The 19,221-nt window shown below is 53.0% G+C and overlaps 1 protein-coding gene across 2 annotated transcripts in view; it reads left to right on the top strand.

The window, feature by feature from the left end:
* PLXNA4 (plexin A4) overlaps positions 1 to 19,221 on the top strand; it is a 445,428-nt gene that overhangs the window by 369,565 nt on the left and 56,642 nt on the right. For both annotated transcript variants that reach the window (XM_068549473.1, XM_068549474.1), the window contains exons 11-17: positions 632 to 728; positions 1,122 to 1,312; positions 5,282 to 5,433; positions 9,679 to 9,796; positions 14,929 to 15,065; positions 16,314 to 16,478; positions 18,990 to 19,083. In XM_068549473.1, coding sequence (XP_068405574.1) covers positions 632 to 728; positions 1,122 to 1,312; positions 5,282 to 5,433; positions 9,679 to 9,796; positions 14,929 to 15,065; positions 16,314 to 16,478; positions 18,990 to 19,083 — 954 coding nt within the window. The remainder of the gene's footprint in view (positions 1 to 631; positions 729 to 1,121; positions 1,313 to 5,281; positions 5,434 to 9,678; positions 9,797 to 14,928; positions 15,066 to 16,313; positions 16,479 to 18,989; positions 19,084 to 19,221) is intronic.

The raw sequence follows: 19,221 nt of genomic DNA, 5'->3' as shown, positions 1-19,221 counted from the left end.
GTTTGTGCCCTAGGGGGGCCTCAGGATTTCCCGCCTCACCTCTGAGCTCTCACCCAGCCCTCTCCTCTGCTAACCCTCAGCCACTCATCCCCTGAAGGGTGCCGCTCCTCCATTGCTTCCCCTTTGCAACCACTCTCCCTGCCTGCAAGCTGATCAGGCTTGGCCAGGTCTCTCTCTGGTAAAGCACGCACCTCCCCTGAACATGTCCTAGAAATTAAAGCTCCCAAATCACATCGAGGACTGGCAGGTTCCCCTGCGCAGCCAGGGCGGGGGCAGGTTCCTCTCTCACTAACCTCCAGGGGAGAGCCCAGCTGGCAGGAACAGGCCTCCGCAGAAGGTGGCCAAGCCACTTGCGCAGATCTGCTCTGTGAACCCACATTCCAAATGGGTGTCCCCCCCAGGCCTGCCTGGCATCTCCCCGCCTTAGCTTCTTGACCCCCTGTTCTGGTCCCCTGAGATGTGCGTGCCCACCCTGCCCACCCGTGCCTATGTGTGCTTACACACACGTGCGTGCACAGTCTTGGCCTGCCTTTGACCCCGTGCACTCTTGCGGACACCAGGCCGAACATTGGGCCCTCCCTAGAAATCTCTGTGACCCAGCTTTCTCCTTTCCTTCCGGCCCCGGCTGCAGTATTCCTACGAAGGGATGGAGATCAACAACCTGCCGGTGAAGCTGACGGTCGTGTGGAACGGGCACTTCAACATTGATAACCCAGCTCAGAATAACGGTGCGGAAGGAGGGCCCCAGGGAGGCAGGGGGAGGGAGGGGCAGCTCCCATTCGTGGGCAGTGCCGTTCCGTCCCCCACCCAAGCCAAGCCTGCTCTCCGCGCCTCTCCAGCACCCTCACTGCTCTGTGACTGCTCGGTGCAGGGGGGTGGCTCCTGGGAGTACAGTGGAGGGGGGCAGAGCGGGCTGGAAGGAGGGCCCCAGAGACTGAGGGAGACTCCACCTCCCAGCCGCGATCCTCTGCTCAGGCTTCCCCTGCATCCGAAGGGCGGGGGGGGACAAGGCTGCCTCACGTCCCATCATCCAGGCCAGCACTGCCCTCCTGCTCCGCAGTCCCGGGCCCCTCCCAGCCCCCCGCCCCCACCTCCAAGCCCCCCTTGCCCTTTGCCCACAGTTCACCTCTATAAGTGCGGCGCCATGCGTGAGAGCTGCGGGCTGTGCCTCAAGGCGGACCCGGACTTCGAATGCGGCTGGTGCCAGGGCCAGGGCCAGTGTACCCTCCGGCAGCACTGCCCCATCCACGAGAGCCACTGGCTGGAGCTGTCGGGCACCAACAGCAAGTGCACGAATCCCCGCATCACCGAGGTGAGCCGTGGGCCGCTGGGCCCGCTCTGGGCCGCTGAGCCCTGTCCTGCCACGGGCGGGGCCCTGAGAGCCATGGCTGGCGTGGTGTCCGTCACCCCCGTGACCACCAGGTGCCCAGCTGGCTGCGGGCATCCTCGTTTGCCTGCAAATCCGTAGCGGCTTTAGGCTTGGCTCAGAGGCCCTTCCCTCATCAAGGGAGGTCGAGAGCAGAGAGGGTTCGACTGCCCTATGGAGTCTCCGTGTGAGCTGCGTCCAAAAGGACTCGCGGTTCTCGACACCCCCTCCTTGTCTCCAAGAGTCCTGGTGGCGAGGCCATGAAGTTCCATCAGCTGCAGCTTCATTAAGCAGTCAGCCTGTGAGTGAGGCTGCCTGGGGGTCAAGGGCGTGGAGCCCAGCCCCGGAGAGGTGGAGCAGGGCAAAGTGGAGAGGCCTCGGGACTCACACGAAGCCAGACCTAAGCTGTAAAATGGCAGAAATGGACCAGGAGCGCAGTTCGGGAGGACAGAGGGGACACGGGCCGTGGAACAAGGAGCCGTGAGGGGCAGAGCAGGGCTAAAGATGCAGACAGTGGGATCACAGAGAACAGCGTTTGAATCCCAGCTCCATTTGCTAATCCCAAGTAATTGTTGGGTCCCCTGGGACTACTTCATCTCTATCCCCAGGCCTCAGCTTCCTCACCCGTGCCCTGGGTCGAAGCGTCCACCTCACAGGGGAGTGACAGGGATTACATGAGCAAATCCATGCAAGATGCCTGGCTGCAGGCCCGGCCCGTGGGGATCTCACCACCCTCCTCCTCCTCGTTCATCACTGACATTGTTAAAATCATTTTTAAATCGCGTGTCTAAGCCCATCACTGCCCTGGTGTCTTCACCTCCACACTCCCGGCACGAAGACCCTCTAAGGTACCCCGCACCCGGGCTGGAATCCCTTGCTCCTCTCATAAAATAAGGGAAAGACGTGCATGTCTCAGCTACAGGACGGTGTTTGACACATCTGCACCTGTGGCCCAGCACTTAGCTCATTGTAGGTGCTCGGTGCCTCTTTGCCATGGTTGATGCTGATGATAATAACGCCACGGGGGGACAGGGGGAAGAAGACGAGAAGGAAGCTCTGTCTGTCCGTCCGTAGTGAGGGGACACTGGGCATCCAGCTCTGTGCAGTTTCACAAACACCCGTATCTGGTACCCTTACAACGGCGGGCACAATCACAGGCCGAACATTTGTGTGGTGCTTCAGAGTTTGTGAAATATCCTGACATCCCTCACTTCATCCAGCCTCACAACAACCCTGCTGTGTGGTTTCCTAGGGCTGCTGCAATGAAGTGCCGTAAACAACAGAAATGTATTGTCTCTCAGTTCTGGAGGCTGGAAGTTGAGACCAAGGTGTTGCAGGGTTGGTTCCTTCTAATGGCTGTGAGGGAAGGGTCTGTTCCAGGCCTCTCTCCTTGGCTTGTAGGTGGCTGTCTTCTTCCTGTGCCTCTTCTTATTGACTTCCTGCCATGTGTGTCTCTGCAAATTTCCTCTTTTTATGAGGACATCAGTCCTATTGGATTAGGACCCACCTGAATGACCCCATTTTGACTTGACTACCTCTATAAAGACCCTTTCTCCAAAGAAGGTCACAATTCTGAGGTGCTGGGGGTTAGGACTTCAACATATGGATTTAGGGGGACACAGTTCAACCCATGATGCCTGCCAAGGCCAAGGTTATTATCACCCTTTCCCACATGAAAAGACCGATGCTCAGATTTACTCTGACCAAAGTGTAAATCAAGGGGCCCTGAAGGCCAAGTCTCTTGATTACTGGATTGCTGTCCTCTGCCACCACAAAGGCGAACACACCCATACATTTCCCTTGACCCTCCCTCCCAAACGCTGCATGCCCACCCACCGGGGACGTGTAAAGGCAGGAAGGAGCTCGACTCGTGAGTAAGCAGCTTCCTCCGGCAAAGCAGCCTCTCGGGCGTGGCCCTCTAGATGTGCCCCCCGCTTTGGCACCTTCACCCTCCACATTCCTGGTTTTCCAGACGCCGAGAGCTTCATTCAGCCCCGACTTCAGTCTCTCAGTCTCCTGCATGGGTAGGAATCTCAACAGTGATTCTCAAACTGGGGAAAGATACTTATGTGTTTTACCTACAGAATTATCTGGAGAAGGAAGGCAGGTGGATGCCTCTGGCGCCACATCTGAACGAGGGCCCCCCCTCCTTTCCTGCCGCCCCCCACCCTCAGAGCCCCGTAGCAAGAAGCCATCCCCCAGGGGGCTGCCTCTCAGGACTGCTAATGGTGTGTCTGGTGAAAACGGTGGGACTGGCTTTCTTCTTGGCCTGAGACCAAAAAAAATCACAGGGAGGAGATGGCAAATGAAACAAACCTCCCTGCCACGGATGCTGTTTACTGGCTCCATACCGGCATCAGCCCTCCAGGGATCCGGGGGAACCATGGACTGCGCCAGAGATAAAACTCCCTTTTCAGGACGACAAGCCAGGGCTGGAATATCATGCAGGTGCTGCTGCCAGGTGCCAGTGGCGCTTTGGGGACTAGTTGGGCAGTCCATCCGGGAAGGACAGGGACTCCCGCTGCCCACCCCCCCCCCCTCTATCTGTCTGTCTCCCTCACACAGAAACAAGCCTGTGTCTCCAAAGAACCTATTCTTTTTTTCACTGCAGTGGGAACGTGCATGTGCAAACCCACACACTCATGAACCCTCACACTCACAGATGTGCGCACCTGCATACGTGAGAAGCAGGAAGTATCTTGAACTTTGTAGGTGAACAGCCTGCAAGGCCCGGCAAAGCTGTCGCTCCCTTCCCCATCTTTCACCCTCCCCCCAGGATGGAACCCCCCGACTTGTGACCCTGGGGGGATGGAGAGAGTAGGGAATATTAAGAGGTAGCCTATCTGGGCTCCTCCAATTGTGATCCCACTGACGCTGGCCGAGATCCAGGTGCTGATGTTCAGAGACACCAGGAACAGGAAACGGGCCCTTCTCTGGTCCGTCAAATGCCAGGAGAGGCTGGCATGGAACGTCTTCTGCCACTGAGGTCACTGCTGTGGGAGGTCATGATTAGGTCACGTGAGCTGTGCGGAGCCGCCACCTCAAAGCAGGCCCTTTGGTGGCTGAATCCTCACATTCCAGCCATGGGTTTTTAGCATCAACAGTGCTGTCTTAGGAGGGAAAGCCAGTCATTTTGGGCAAGTGTATGAGGGTAAAGTCTAAATTAAACCCAAACAAACCAAGCCAAACAACGAAGGCAGAGGGGCAGTGACGAAGGCTTTTCTAACTCCAGGAAGATGCTTGGGTAGTTGGGGTTTCCAGCACAATTACAGCTCAAGAAGTAAAATACGGTGCCTTCCCTGGAAAGTTCACGCAGAGAAAGGAGGCACCGCCATCCCTGCTCTCAGGGACTCAGGATCTGAAGAGGTGGGGGTAGGGGGGTGGCAGGGTGGGGAATCCGACACAAACGTTAACTGTGAAAAGAGCACAAAGAAGGTGTCCTGAAATCTCAGTGGAGAGAAACCGAGAGAACATCTGGTGATGGGGAAGTGACTTTTGACAAGGCTCTTGAAAGATGGGTGGATGCCATCGTGTGGAGGGCCGTGTGGGTTGATAGGAGGCTTGTTCATTTTCACTGAGAGTGGAACCAACATGAGCAAATGCTGGAAGGCTTTAATCCCAATTTTCTGTGAATTACCCAGTAACACTGCAGATCACGTTCTCTCTCTTCTTCTGTGAAATGCGAAGAGGAACAAGGGGCTTTGAACCCTGCTCCTAAAACCATACACAAACACAGACTATTCTACCAGAAGCTCCTGACCCTTGACAGTCCCAGACCTGGGTGCCCTCGTGGACTTGGACTCAGCTCAGGGAATGGAGTGGAGATAGGGAAGAGCCCGCAGCCTCTCCCTTGCCCCATCAGCAGTGGGGGATCGCTCGGTCTTGGTGTCTGATTACTGTGCTTCCTCCTTCTAGATAATCCCAGTGACAGGCCCCCGGGAAGGGGGCACCAAGGTCACCATCCGAGGGGAGAACCTGGGCCTGGAATTCCGGGACATCGCCTCCCATGTCAAGGTGGCCGGCGTGGAGTGCAGCCCTTTGGTAGATGGCTACATCCCTGCGGAACAGTAAGTGGAGGCCATCTGAGACGTGGGAGGAGCAGGGAAGAGAAATCCATATAAATAGATGATTGATGTTGACTTACCTTCCCCGATCAACAATAGATGGTCTTAGAACTTATGGACAGAAAAGGAGAATGTCCCTCACGTTCGAGGGTGTGGGGGACTCCTACAAACTCCCCAGCCCCTGAACTAGCTAGCTGCCATATTGGGAGAAGTCCAGAAAGGGGAAGGGGAGATGGCTGGGAGAAAAGGGGAAAGTGATCATTACCTCCTTGAGGTGTGAGGATGAGTAGGAGCAAGACAAAGCAAAATCAAAATCTGCAGAAGCGTGAGTTCAGTTCCTTACCCTAACTCCCTCCGCTGTCCCTAACTCCCCACTCCTGTCCTCCCCCAATTACGGAAGAAGCTAATCCTATGCTACCCTCTATGGAGGCTGAGAATGAACCTTCACACCCACTCTCAGGCCTGTGGGGACTTGGATTGTTTTTCTCCAGCAAAGTCTGCTGGTCCACGGAGAGGACCGTTCAACGAGTGACCTTGACCTCTAACCTACATGGCAGGGAAGGTTTGTGAGTCATGTATTACCTTGTAAATAAGTAAATACAATTTTCCAGCCCAGCAAACACAAGCATGAAATAAATATTCACCAGCGCAATAGAATCTATATTCTACACCCTCTTTGCTGCCCCTCCCGGAGTGAAACCTTGCCACTTGTCCCTGTGTGCATAAGTTACTGACTCTTTGCAAGGTCTCACTTAGGTAGGTGAGTGCGTTCATGCTTGTGCTGGCTGAGGGTTACCCAGATTTTGTGGTTCTGGAACCATCAGTCCTGCCATCCTCAATTCCTCCTTGATTGCCATCTGGTTCTTCCCAAAGCACTCATAGTAGATAAGATGATTGAAGGCTCCAGGCTTGGTAGGACCCATCCTGGTCCATCATCACTTACTTACCCAAAGACCTTTCTGTGGCTCCTTCAACTTTTTGTCCTTCCTAGAACAAAACCAAAGCAGGCTGCTACGGATATATTGTGATTTGGGGAACTTTAAAACGCCCTACTCTGGACTTGTATAGCCAGATATAAAAAATATTATAAAGCCACATGATTAAATATTGTGATACATGTTAGATCAGTGGAATAAGATAGAACACCAGAAAAAGAATCTTGATACATAAAAATTTAGTATGTGATAAAGATGACATTTCAAATCAGCAAGGAAAGCAAAGCTCATTCAATAAGTGGTACAATTTCACCCCCTGGAAAAAGTACAATATCAGATTCTTATTTCATATTATACACCAAAGTAAATTCCAGATGGAGTAAAGAGTTAAGGGTAAAAAATGAAAATGTGAAAGGATTAGAAGAAAATGCAGGTGAGAATTTATTTGATTTCAAGAAAGGGAAGGTGTTCCAGGTATAACTGCAAAAGAAAAAATTATAAAGGAAAAGATTAGGAGATTTGAGTATGTAAGACAAAACTTGTGCACCAAAAACTCTGTGTGCAAAGTAAAAATATGAATGATAAACTGAGAGTATTGTTATGGCCTGTTACAGTATGCTTTTTCTTAACATTTAAAGAGGTTAGATAAAAGATATAGATAAAAGGCAACTCTCACAAAATTAGCAAAGAGCATGAATGTGCAATTCACAGGACAGACCAAGAACTAAAGTCACATAAAAAAAATGTTTAACATCAGTAGTAACCAATGAAATGGGGAACAATTTTTAAAAGTTAATGCCCCCCCAGTGCAGATGAGAGGCATAAGAAATAGCACATTCATACATTCATGTCGGGAGGGTAAATTGGGACGACCTTCCTGGAAGGCAGTTTGGAAATGCAGGTCAAACATCTTTAGCCTGGGCATAATACTTCTAGAACTTTCCCTAAATAAACAGAATGCACAAATATTTATTTGCAAGAATGCTTATTTTGGCCTTATTTGTAACAGTGAAAATGTGGAAGCAATTTGTATATCTAAAAATAGGGAATTAATTACTTTAATAAATTATTGTCTATACATAGGACAGTAAACTACACAACCATTAAATGTGATATGTAGAAGAATCATGACCAGGCGTATACTCAAGGTATATTAAGTGAGAACACAGCTTACCAAGCAGAACACAAAGTTTATAATTAATTTTGTAAAAGGAAAACAAGACTGGAAACATGTACACCAATATGTTGACAATGGATACTTCTGGGTGATGCAGTTGGGGTGGGAGAGGAATGTAGGTATGGCAAGTGCTTTTATGTACTTTTTAAAAAACTGAACATGTTTTAATTATGTTATCTGCACAGAAAAGCATATATTTTTGCTAGACTCTCACACAGAACCCGGAAGCCATAAAGTAAAAGAATGAGCAATTGAACCACACAGATAGTTTTAAACTTTCAAGTGGCAAAAGACTTTATAAACCAAGTTGAAAAACAAGTGATCGACTGGGAGAAAATAATTTCAATATTTATTATGGAGAAAAGTTAATTCTCCTAATTCAGAAGCTCCTACAGAAAGATAATCCATCAGCGAAATAAAGAGAGGGCTTCAGGCAAGTCACAGGGAAGGCTATGTAAGATTTAAACACACACACACACACATACAATACATGCAACCTCACCGGTAATCAGGGGAATAAAAATGAAAATGAGATCTTTTTTTTCCTATTATATTAGAAAAAATTTTAAAGGACTGATAATATCTAGTGTTGGACAAAGAGTGAAGTAATCTCACTCAGTTGCTGTTGATGGAAGTAAAAATTGGGACAGTCCTTCTGGACCATTATTTCCCACTACTATCAAACATTAAAAGCACAAATAAGGGGCTTCCCCGGTGGCACAGTGGTTGAGAATCTGCCTGCCAATGCAGGGGACACGGGTTCGAGCCCTGGTCTGGGAGGATCCCACAGGCCGCGGAGCAACTAGGCCCGTGAGCCACAACTACTGAGCCTGCGCGTCTGGAGCCTGTGCTCCACAACAAGAGAGTCCGCGATAGTGAGAGGCCCGCGCACCGCGATGAAGAGTGGCCCCCACTTGCCGCAACTAGAGAAAGCCCTCGCACAGAAACGAAGACCCAACACAGCAAAAATAAAAATAAAGAATAAAAAAAAAAAAAAGCACAAATAATCCTTCTCAGAAATCTATTTTAATAAATATGCAATGCTTAAGGAGGTGTGTAGGTTGGTTCATTTTGCGGGGTTATTTGGAGTAGGAGAAAAATCAGGGTAAGTTAAATGTATAACAATAGGAGGCTGGTTAAATAAATGATGACACAGGCATCATATGAAATACCATGAAGCTCTTAAAAAGAAGAAAGCGGAGCTGTGTGTACTGTGACATTAGGGAAAGTCCATGCTGTTTTGTTGAGTAAAAAGGGAGGGGTTAAAAATAATGGGTGGTTAAGTTCCACTTTTATTTTTAAAACCATGTATATGTTTCTTTACATATGTATGTTTGTATGTAATTGTATGTGTGTATATATACACATTTATGTTTATATGTGTGCATAATATCAGACATAAATATATATACACACGTGGATATATGGGCAAATCTATATATTTGGGCAAGTTGCCAAACTTTTCTGTGCCTCAGTTCTTCATTTATAAAATGGAGATTATATATATTATATATTTGCATAGGTCTAGAGAAAGGTCTGCAAGGATTTATACACCAAAGTTTTGAGAGAGATTAGTGAAGAAAGGCACACTTTATTTTACTGTCACATTTTGGTACTGTCTCGCTTTCAAAGGGTATGAATCAATTTTGTAAGTGAAACAATAAAAATTTTTTAAAAGGGGAGAATTTATGACTCTTCCCCGCCCTTTCCCCTCCCCCCCCCCCCCCCCCCGGCATGAAAACCCCCTCCCCCGCCAGGCCCCCCGCTGGGGCTGGGAGCAGAAAGCCCTGCCTGGGGCAGTCCAAGCCTTGGGAGCAAAGAGCTCCTAGGCGAGGACCTGCAAACCTTAGGGCTGCTCCGAGGTCCCTGTCTGATGGCTGTGTGCCCTTGGGTAAGTCACATTTTACCGAGAGCCTCTAAAGAGACCCCTGTAGGTTACACTTCCTCATTTCCTGAGAACCAGGGAGGAGCCCCCGAAGGGAGGAATCAGGTATCTTTCACCTCCTCCTTCCCTGCCCATCCCTGAGATCTTACTACAGAGAAGGAGGCCTGGGTAGGTGTAGGGCCCAGGGGTCACGGCAGGGAGGCCTGTGACCCTCCTGTGACCCGTGGGGGTCTGTCCTCTCCACCCTGCAGGATCGTGTGTGAGATGGGGGAGGCCAAGCCCAGCCAGCACGCCGGCTTCGTGGAGATCTGTGTGGCTGTGTGTCGGCCCGAGTTCATGGCCAGGTCCTCGCAGCTCTATTACTTCATGGTGAGTCCCGGCCACCAACGGCCTGGCCAGGCACAGGCCATAGACCTCTTTACCATGATTGCTGAGCCCTTCTAGACCTCTGTGGGCAAACCCAGGCCAAAGTCATGGGAGTCCCGTCCTGCAGCGCTTGAGAGCACAGCCTTGGAAGTCGGGAAGACCTGGATTCACATCCTGGCTGGGCTGGGCTGGGCTGGGCTGCAGCTCCAGGGAAGTTGCTTTGGCTCTCGGGCCCCAATGTCCCCTTCTGGCTGAGTGTCAGCGTGACACGGTGGGTGAGAGTGTGGGCTGTGCATGGGGACGCCTGGGATTTGAGCCCTGGCTCTGCCGCTTATTAACTGGGTGGACTTGGGCAAGTTGTTTAATTTTCTGTGCCTCAGTGTCTCCATTTGTAAAATGGGCATGATAATAATAAGCATCTATCCCATGGTATTATTGTGAAAATTAGATAAAATAGATTTATCACCTCTAGTGTCACTGCCTTTACGATTTCTATGATTGCCACCATGACTACTGTGCCCTGCTGGCACCCCACCACTTCCATCCCATTATCCCCAGTCACCCCACCTTCCTCACTCACCATCGTCCTATCCCTATCTTACTCCCTCTCGCCCCAACACCCTTCCCCACATTTCCCTCCCCACCCCAAGGCCTCTCTGCAGATCTCACCCCTGCCCTCACATTCCCTCCAGCCTGGACCCTCCCTGGCCCCTGAACATGGTACCGGACCAGCCCTGGTGAGGGGTTCTGTGAGCACGGGCACTTGGGAACCTCCCTGCCTTGTGACGACAGGGACGCTGGAGACATGAGCACATCCCCTGCTACATACATCGCATCATTGCCAAAACTGTTTTACCATCCAGTTAACTTCTCGGGGTTAATGCCAGATGTGATGAGATCATTTCCTCATGATTCTGAGCTGCTTTTGGAAGCTGGAAACCTGAAATGATGGATTTTATGACTGGGTATCAAATGCCCGGAAATATGTCATGGAAGCCCATTTTTCTCCTTCCTTCCTTCCTTCCTCTCTCTTCTTTCATCTGCCTTCCTCCTCTTTCTTCTTCCTCCCTTTAACTGACAACCACGTATCACCTTGCACAATACCTCTCCCTAGGTTATTTGATAAATACTTGCTTAGTTGGTTGCATTTTATAATATAGTTTGATGGGCCTGGCTTGCAGGTGTTACAGTGATGAGTCAGACCCCTGCAGCCCCTGCCCCAGGAGGCCCACAGCCCAGAAGGAGAGAGGAGATGGAGGACTTGCACACGATGTGACTGGCTTGGGGGGGCGGGGGGGTGCTGAACCTGGGAGGGACGTGCCTCAGATGCCCCTCTCTGCGTGGGTCCTGACCTCTGCACTCCTCCCTCTCTACTCTTTGAAAGCTAACCAACCTTATAAACATGGCTGTCACTAAACCCACACAGGAGCTCACTTAGAGGAACACACACATGTCATGGATTTAGTGGATGTGTGTAGTTTTACGTATTCGTTTAGCATTTGTACTCCCACCTTCTTCGGAAAGGGTTTGAGGGAATTTCCAAGTTAAACCCAATATACCTTAAGACAACTAGTGATGAATGTACATATATTTACATAAATGTATATATATATATATATATATATATATATATAGTATATCATATCTATATTTATAAACACAGACATTTTTATTCCAGCAGAGCTGAGATGACGAGAGGGAGAGAGAGACTGAGATGGGTAGACACACGGACCGCACTCCCCAAGCGGTTGAGTGGTGTGGCGTGGCATACGAAAACTGGGCATGAAATCTGGCTCTGAAATTACCTGGCAGCTGTGGTAAAAGGGAGGACACCGCTGCATGGCCAAAGCAAGCACTGGACTTCCTTGGCCAGTCAGTTACCTGGAACAGTTTCTATCCTGTGGTCTCTTGGCGGTGACAAAGTGAACGCTACCGGGAACGGCCGCTACTTCGTTAAGCTGATGTGTCCTTTGGGCCTCGGCTGTCTCTGCTGTGTCTCCAGCCAGGCTTCTTACCTTTGCGACTAATTCAAAGGCCGCCGCCCCCTGGATGTCCTGCCATCACCTCCCATGGTCCACCCGAGCTGTCAGCTCCCGTAAACAGCGTGTCCCCCTCCCTTGCCCATGTCTGCCAGTGGTCTGTCACCCGGGCCCACCATCTTGGTGGCCTGTGGCTCGGCTTCCCCTAATTCCTGATGTCAGTCCCTCTACCACCACATCCTGGAGTCTTACTTTTCCCGTTCCCTTTGCTACTGCAGTGGCCCCCTTAAATCCCTGCCATTGGTCTGAACCCATTCTAGTCCAGCCACACTGGGGGATACCATTTTCATCACGTCAGCCCCCAGCTCCAGAAGAGCCCGGGGTGCCCACTGCCTCTAGACTTTGTCCAGGTTCCTTGCTGTGTTCTGCCCTGCCTGTCCAATCCTTCCTCAGGCCTCTGAGTGGCCTGACTCCCTTCCCTTCTCTGTCTCCTTCTTCTGTGATACCTGCTCTTGGGCTTAATTCTTATAACACATCTATGTGGTAGACAACCAAAACCTCTTCTGCTCTCAGGGAAGGTCTTGCCTGCATGAGTGTTTCTACCCTGGGAGCAGGATGTGGTTGGATGTAAGGTATTAAGGGAAGGTTTCATGGAAGGAGCCAGAAGGAAAGGCAGGATCTGTCTAAGGCAGAATACAGTTTTCCATATGGATCTCGAGTAGCGGGAGGCTGTTCCCGGCATAAGGTGTGACATGGAAGGGCACCAAAAGATGGGAGCAGAAGGGAGTGGGGAGAGGGGGGTTGATGGGGAGGAGGAGAAATTGGAGCACAAGGGCAGGGAAGGTGCGAGTTGTTGCCACAAGGCAAAAATGCATTGGTCCAGTGGGTCCCTGGGACTCAGACTCGTGTTCACTTTCCTATCGGAGGCACTATCCTGGCGATACACATCCGCTTGGGAAGAGCTGCGGGGGGAGAAATGGTGCCATGGACCCCAGTCTCCTCCCAGACCCCAGTTTGCATTAAGGACCTGGTCATTGAGCAACCCCCCCCCCTCACTGCCGACAACAGAGCTCCGAGGGGTTCAGGGTGGGAATGAGGGGCAGAGGTCCCCCGTGAGTCATACCAGGGAGGCAGGAAGGACCGAATGCCCCTCTGTCACACGCCCACCCGCAGCACCTCCGAGCCTTCACTGCCTTCCCACCCTGCTGGGCAGCTGGCAGGTGGCACTCTTGGGACCCCCATGGAAGCCCCTGGCGAGCCCCTTTTCAGGGGTGCCTCTCAGGGCCTGGGGAGCCCCTCCCAGTGCCGAGGTTTGGGCCTGCCTCAGTTTCCCTCCACAAATCGGGCCAGGCTCTGATGTGTGGGTTTATTCACCCAAAACCCCGACGCCAAGGCCCATAGACCACAAAGCGGCACTCTTGGGCTGTCGCCAGTTCTATCCCTGGAGATCTCTGTAGAGGGAACACTTTTCCCCCCTCTTTGCCTGCATCCAGGGAGGGAGCCAAGGGAAGAGATGGCAAATAATGCCGAATTTGATTTCCCGTGCAGACCCACTGACAAATATTTCTGAAGCGAACCTTGAATAATTAATAGTTTCTCCCAACTTTAAAACATGTCTCCATATCATCCTCTCCCCACCCCCAGAGTAACTCAGCACCCAGCCAGCCCCACACAGGAGGGCCACTGCAAAGCCAGCAGGGTTACTCACTTCTACCCCTCCCAGGACCCTCACCCCTAGGCTGCCAGGGAGCTTGTTCTCCTTTCCACGTTGCCCCTTAACGCCTTAAGTAACTCCCTCACTTTCCCTTTCCTCTCTGAGGAGGTCAGCAGGAGCCAGGTCTGAAAGCTCTCCCTTTACAGACAGTGGAGCAGAGGCACCATTTGTGGGAAGTTAGAACCAGAAAACAGTCATGCGCCTCTGAGAGGACCACTTTTTGATTCTTTGAGATCAGAAAGGGTAAGTGACTTGTGCTGAGTCACACAGCACGGTGTAGGCAAAGCTGAGAAAGGAAGGCTCTTGCAGCAGTCTCATTTCCCCCCACCCCACCCCCACCCCTAGCGCGGGGTCTCGGTTGAGCCAGAGCCAGCATAAGCCGTTCCTTGGCTTGGCTTGGTGGGTGTCAGGGGGCTGCCAGGCTCGGGATCTGCAGGGACTGGGTGGGCGGGCCCCGCGAGCGCGCCTGCGCTGGGCGGACGCCGAGCGCAGAGGTCCGCCTATGTTCCCGTGGGTCCCTGCGTGTCCCCACGCGTGTGCCCTGTGCGGGGAGCGGGGCGCGCGCGTGCCAGGCCTTGGGGCTGCGGGCTTCGCTGGGCCTTCTCTTCTCCTCCCCTAGTGTTATCGATCGAGGCCTTTCGGAGGGGAGGTTGCCTGCCCGCTCTGAGGAGCTGAGTGGGTTCAACTTTTGGTGCAGAATTCTTTAAGGGAGTACGAGGAGAGAGAAATCGTCATTTAAATGCAGATACAGGCTTCTCACCTGGGACTGAGGAAAGTTTTTTCCATTAAAATGCTAATGAAAGAACAAACTGAGACTCCAAATCTTCAGCTCACAGATCCTCCCCCATCCCCACCCCCATCCCCAATCTGACTCTTCACTCAATCCACTGACCCTTCTTTGCTTCTCCTCCTGGGTTTCCCTGGGGCTCACACATCTCATTGCTTTGGCCGCTGGGTGCTTTGGGCAACTCTCTGGAGAGGCCTGTGGAAGGGGCAACTTACCTGCCTGAAAGCGACCCTCGCTGGAGACTGGAGAGGTGGTGGAGAACTCCAGCCCTGGAGTCAGTTCTCAGGCCGCTTCTTTGCTCTGTGACCTTGGAAACTTTACTTAACATCTCTGAATCTTGTCTTTAAGATGGGTAATAATGCCTACCTTGTAGAATAGATTGGGCGATTTAAAAAAATGTATATCTCACTATCGATACACATAAAATATAAAGCCTGCCACTTAAAAGGTCACTGCATAGTAGCTAATATTATTATGACTGTTATTAGTGTAGAGGTGCACATGCTCGCCTGTCCCCACAGGCCTCGGTAAACTGAGCCTGCTCTCTGGGAGGCCGCCATGACTAAGGATTCCAGAGGGCGAGTGGAATCCGGGAATGGGGTGCTGCCTCAGGCCTACCCAGAAGCATCCTCAGGCCAGGTCCTTTCCTGCACAGACGCTGACTCTCTCAGACCTGAAGCCCAGCCGGGGGCCCATGTCCGGAGGCACACAGGTGACCATCACCGGCACCAACCTGAACGCGGGCAGCAACGTGGTGGTGATGTTTGGGAAGCAGCCCTGCCTCTTCCACAGGTAACTCACCTCAGGGCAGGCTCCAGGGTTCGCAGCCCAGAGGGTGGGCGGGGCTGACAGGCGGCAGACTTCCGGCTAACCTTCTGGCGGTGCCTCCTCCTCCCTGAAAAAGTGGCCATTCGCTTTGGGAGAGGACGTTCTGGGCTGTGGCTCAGCCCGGGGACCTGCCAGGCACCCCTTCCTTGGAACGGCCCATCGTGCCGTTGCCCACCGTTTAGCCTTGGTGCCCGCATACCACCCACCATGCAGGACCCTAGGGTTCCACGGGACACAGTTTGGAATCTAGGGCCCCTTCCCCCTGGGTTAGCTCCCGGCCAGCTGCTGCAGAGCCAGCCGGGACTGCCGAGAGCTGGCTGAGGTTGAACCTCCAGGGGCAGCCGACTTTCCCTCCCCTGGTTCCACCATCCAGTCCCAGGAGGGCACGCCGTCCATGAACCAGGAACCTGGGGCGGGGGTGAGGGTTGGGAGGGAGGCAAGAGGTGCATCTAATGCAGGACTAGAAGAGGTATGGTTGGGGACATTCCCTGCGCCGCTGGCATGAGGTTCTGCAGAGAGAGGTTTTCCTGGGAGAGAGCTATGCTGAGGGCTGCGACAGATCTGAAGTCAGGTCAGGCCGGGCCTTGCCTGAGTGTTCAAGAAAAAATGGCTCTGACACTTGTTAAAATGGTAAGGAAGAGCTTGCTCAGGACTACTGCAATAGGTGTCAGGACTCTCGCAATGGAGAAGGAGATCGGGCTTGACTCCAGATACAGCAGACAGCTGGGGATTTATAGCCAAGGAGCAGAGCGAGGGAGGCAGTGGATGGAAAATCACTAAGAGGAAACAAGGTTAGGAGGATTCTTGCTAAACCGACTTAACAGGACTCTTGCTGAAGGCAGTCAGGGTGACCAGACACATCAAGGGTTAAGGAGGCGGAATTTGATTAGATATCAAGGGTACTCAGGTATCGGGGCGGGGGGTTTCTTGCCAAACTAAGTTAGCAGGATCCTTGCTAAAAATGGGGGTCGGCAAATCAAAGACAGGGCCTCAGGAAGAAGCCTAGTCCAAAAGGGGGCTCAGAGGAACCCGTCTACAATCTGGTCAAGGAGAGAGTCTTTGTCACTAGTTCTCAGGGCTTTGTGTCGGGGCGCTGCTCACCCGCTGCCTCTGATGAGCCTGATGAACAGGGAGGGGCACGGGAGGGCCCTGACCCAGGACCACAGTCCCGCCCAACACCAAGGAGCCCGGCTCCCCATCTCCCCCCGCCAGGCGCTCTCCGTCCTACATCGTCTGCAACACCACGTCCTCAGATGAGGTGCTGGAAATGAAGGTGACGGTGCAGGTAGACAGGGCCAGGATCCGCCAGGACCTGTTCTTCCAGTACGTGGAGGATCCCACCATCGTGCGGATCGAGCCCGAGTGGAGCATCACCAGGTAGGGGCCGACCTGACCTTGGCCTTCCCTCCTCGACCCTCAAACGCCAAGGGGAGTTCTGGGGCCCAGTCCTGCTGTGGGGACTGATGAGCTGGGGGGCGGGGGGGCGGGGTTCAGAGCACACCCCAGGTCAGAGCTTCCTGCCGGGGCTCCCTCCATCCACCGAAAGCGCTCTGAGCAGGACCCGGCCCTGGGGGCCGAGCTCTGACCAGCAGGAGCCGACAGCCCCCGATGTGAGGGTTGGTGGGCACACTAGGAGGCCAGAGGGCATCCTGATGGCAAGGCGCCTGGTGATCGTGGGGAAACTGCTGTATCAGGGGCCTCGGGGGGAGTGGACTTGGGGTCAGAAGGAGGGGGTGAAGCGCAGCTCCACCGCTTAGCAGCCGAGGGACCTTAAACGTTAGTTAACCTCCCCGGACCCAGGGTTTCTCAGTGTCCTCACGGGACACTGAGAGGAGTACGTGAGGTACAAACACCCAGTGCGGTGCCTGGCTCGTCTCCCCTCCCTCCTCACCCCCTCCACCCCACCCCTACACATCCCCCCGTCCTCAGCCCTCCCCACTGTCTGCTTCAGCTCTGGAGGATGTCTGGGGTCAGGAGAGGGGGCAGAGCATGAAGATGTGGTCACCACAAGCTGAGACGAGGGGTCAGTGACGAGTCCAGTCCAGAGAACAATCTTGTAAACCAGGGTCAGCAAACTCCAGCTGGGGGGCCAAACCTGGCTGTCCGTCCGCTTTTATAAATAAAGTTTTATTGGAACACGGCCACGCTCATCCGAATATGTCTTGTCTCTACTGCTTTCTCACCACTGCAGCAGAGCTGAGTAACTGCGACAGACCATATGGCCCCAGTGAGCCTAAAATATTTACTGTCTGGCCCTTCACAGAAGGAGTTTGCCACCGGGCCTTACACCCAAACAAAAGGCAGCCTTTGGGAGATGCAGCTTGGTTGTCCTCAGCAGTTAGTCTCTAAGGCCCAAGCCTTATAAGCTTTAGCCGTGACCTGAAAGCAGATAAGTATAAGACACAGAGAGGGGCAGAGAGCCTGTAAAAGCTATTCCAGGATTTGCCCCCAGGGCCTGGTGAGCCCAGGAAGTTGGCACGGCCCCCTGTGCTTAGACAAACTCTGTGGCTCCCGAAGGCGTTCACAGACTGGTTTAATTCAGTTCTTCCTCGTGTCACTGGCACAGAAATAGAGGTGTTGTCCCTCCTGGCACTCGGCAGTCGCCCCCAGTCATGCTCACATCAAGAGGGAGGCTGGAGGTGCGTTCTGAATGGGCCGGGGCTCCAGCGGTTTCACTGCAGTTAACGGAGTCTGGGATGGGGTGGGGCTCTGCAGAACACGTGGCTTTACACTGCTCGCAACAGCCTGGGTTACTGATGAATGGCGATGCGTGATGGGGGCGTTCGATAAACGTGTGTTGAATCGATGACCGAGAAGATCGGGAGATGGCTGGACACCAGAAGCTCATTCGCCAGCACTGCCAGGGGCCGAGAGACTCTCTGGGTTTCGAGGAAATCTTCCTGCATATGCATACGTGGGGTGGGGATGTGCTTCAGAGGGGACCGGTGGAGGGCGAGAGGAAGGGAGGGCAGGAATGGCATGTAAAGGGGGGCAGATGGATAGAGGGGTAGAGATGAATGGGGCTGTTAAGGACTCTTTACCCACAAGCTTATAACCACTTAACCTGTTTTAAATAGATTCTTCTCAATGATACTCCCCTGATTGCAGATAACGTAATTCATCACTTTCCTTTGAGTAGCCCCCAAGGAAGCTAGCCTCCATCCCATGCCAGCTTCTCAGTGGCCCTGAAGATAGGACAGTGGCGTCCAGGTTTCCATTGAAAAGCTACCCAAAGACGAAGTCTCCTAATCGCTCAGCGTTAGCAGTCCTCTGGCTGACTCCCCAGCGTGCGAGAGTCCGGGAGCATTTCATATTTGCATTCTTACAGGAGGTTCCTGAGTGGCTGGGCCTCGGCCTTTCCCATGTCCCAGCCGACTGAAGCCTCTAAGGTGGAAATTTGTGGTGTGATTGTCCTGGGGAAGGAGGCTGTGTTCAGACTTTGGAGGGTCTGGTGGAGGGTGGTCTGGAGCGAGGCTTTCCTTAGGCCAAGGCCAGGGTGAAGAAAATTCCCTGAGACTGGGGAGGGCAGGGAAAGAGACGCTGGGAGACTGCAGAGAAGCAGCTGGCTCAGGTCAGGGGGCCTCGGGGGGCCAAGAGGGCCGTGCTACAGGCCCAGCCTCCGTGGGGTGTCCACGCTCCGAATGAGCTCAGCGCAGGACAGCCGCGGACATCTGGTCATCACTGTCTTCCCCTCGGCTGCTGAGAGCTCGTCCTTATTATTACGCAGTCAGCTTGTCATCTTGTCCCCGTGAACGTTACCCTGCCCCCCAGTTATCGTTGTCTTCAGTGCTGGAGTTCAGCCTGATTCATCGTCATCATCGTCGTCACCAAGTGCTGCTGCTATTCCTGTCCCTGTGTTTACACGCCTCCTTCTTTCTTCCCCATCAGTGGGAACACACCCATCGCCGTGAGAGGGACCCACCTGGACCTCATACAGAACCCCCAGATCCGTGCCAAGCACGGAGGGAAGGAGCACATCAATGTGAGTCCGGGGCTGGTGGGGCTCACGGGGGGCCGTCCTCTCGGCACGTGGCTGCCCTAAAGGGTGTGGGCTCTCCGAGGGCTCAGGCAGGCTCACCCCAGACACCGATGACGCATCGCGTGTGACACCCCGGACACT

This window comes from Eschrichtius robustus, chromosome 8 (assembly GCF_028021215.1).
Source record: "Eschrichtius robustus isolate mEscRob2 chromosome 8, mEscRob2.pri, whole genome shotgun sequence".
Taxonomy (NCBI): domain Eukaryota; kingdom Metazoa; phylum Chordata; class Mammalia; order Artiodactyla; family Eschrichtiidae; genus Eschrichtius; species Eschrichtius robustus.
The sequence above is the reverse complement of the archived record's forward strand: the minus strand, read 5'-3'. Positions and strand labels throughout refer to the sequence as shown.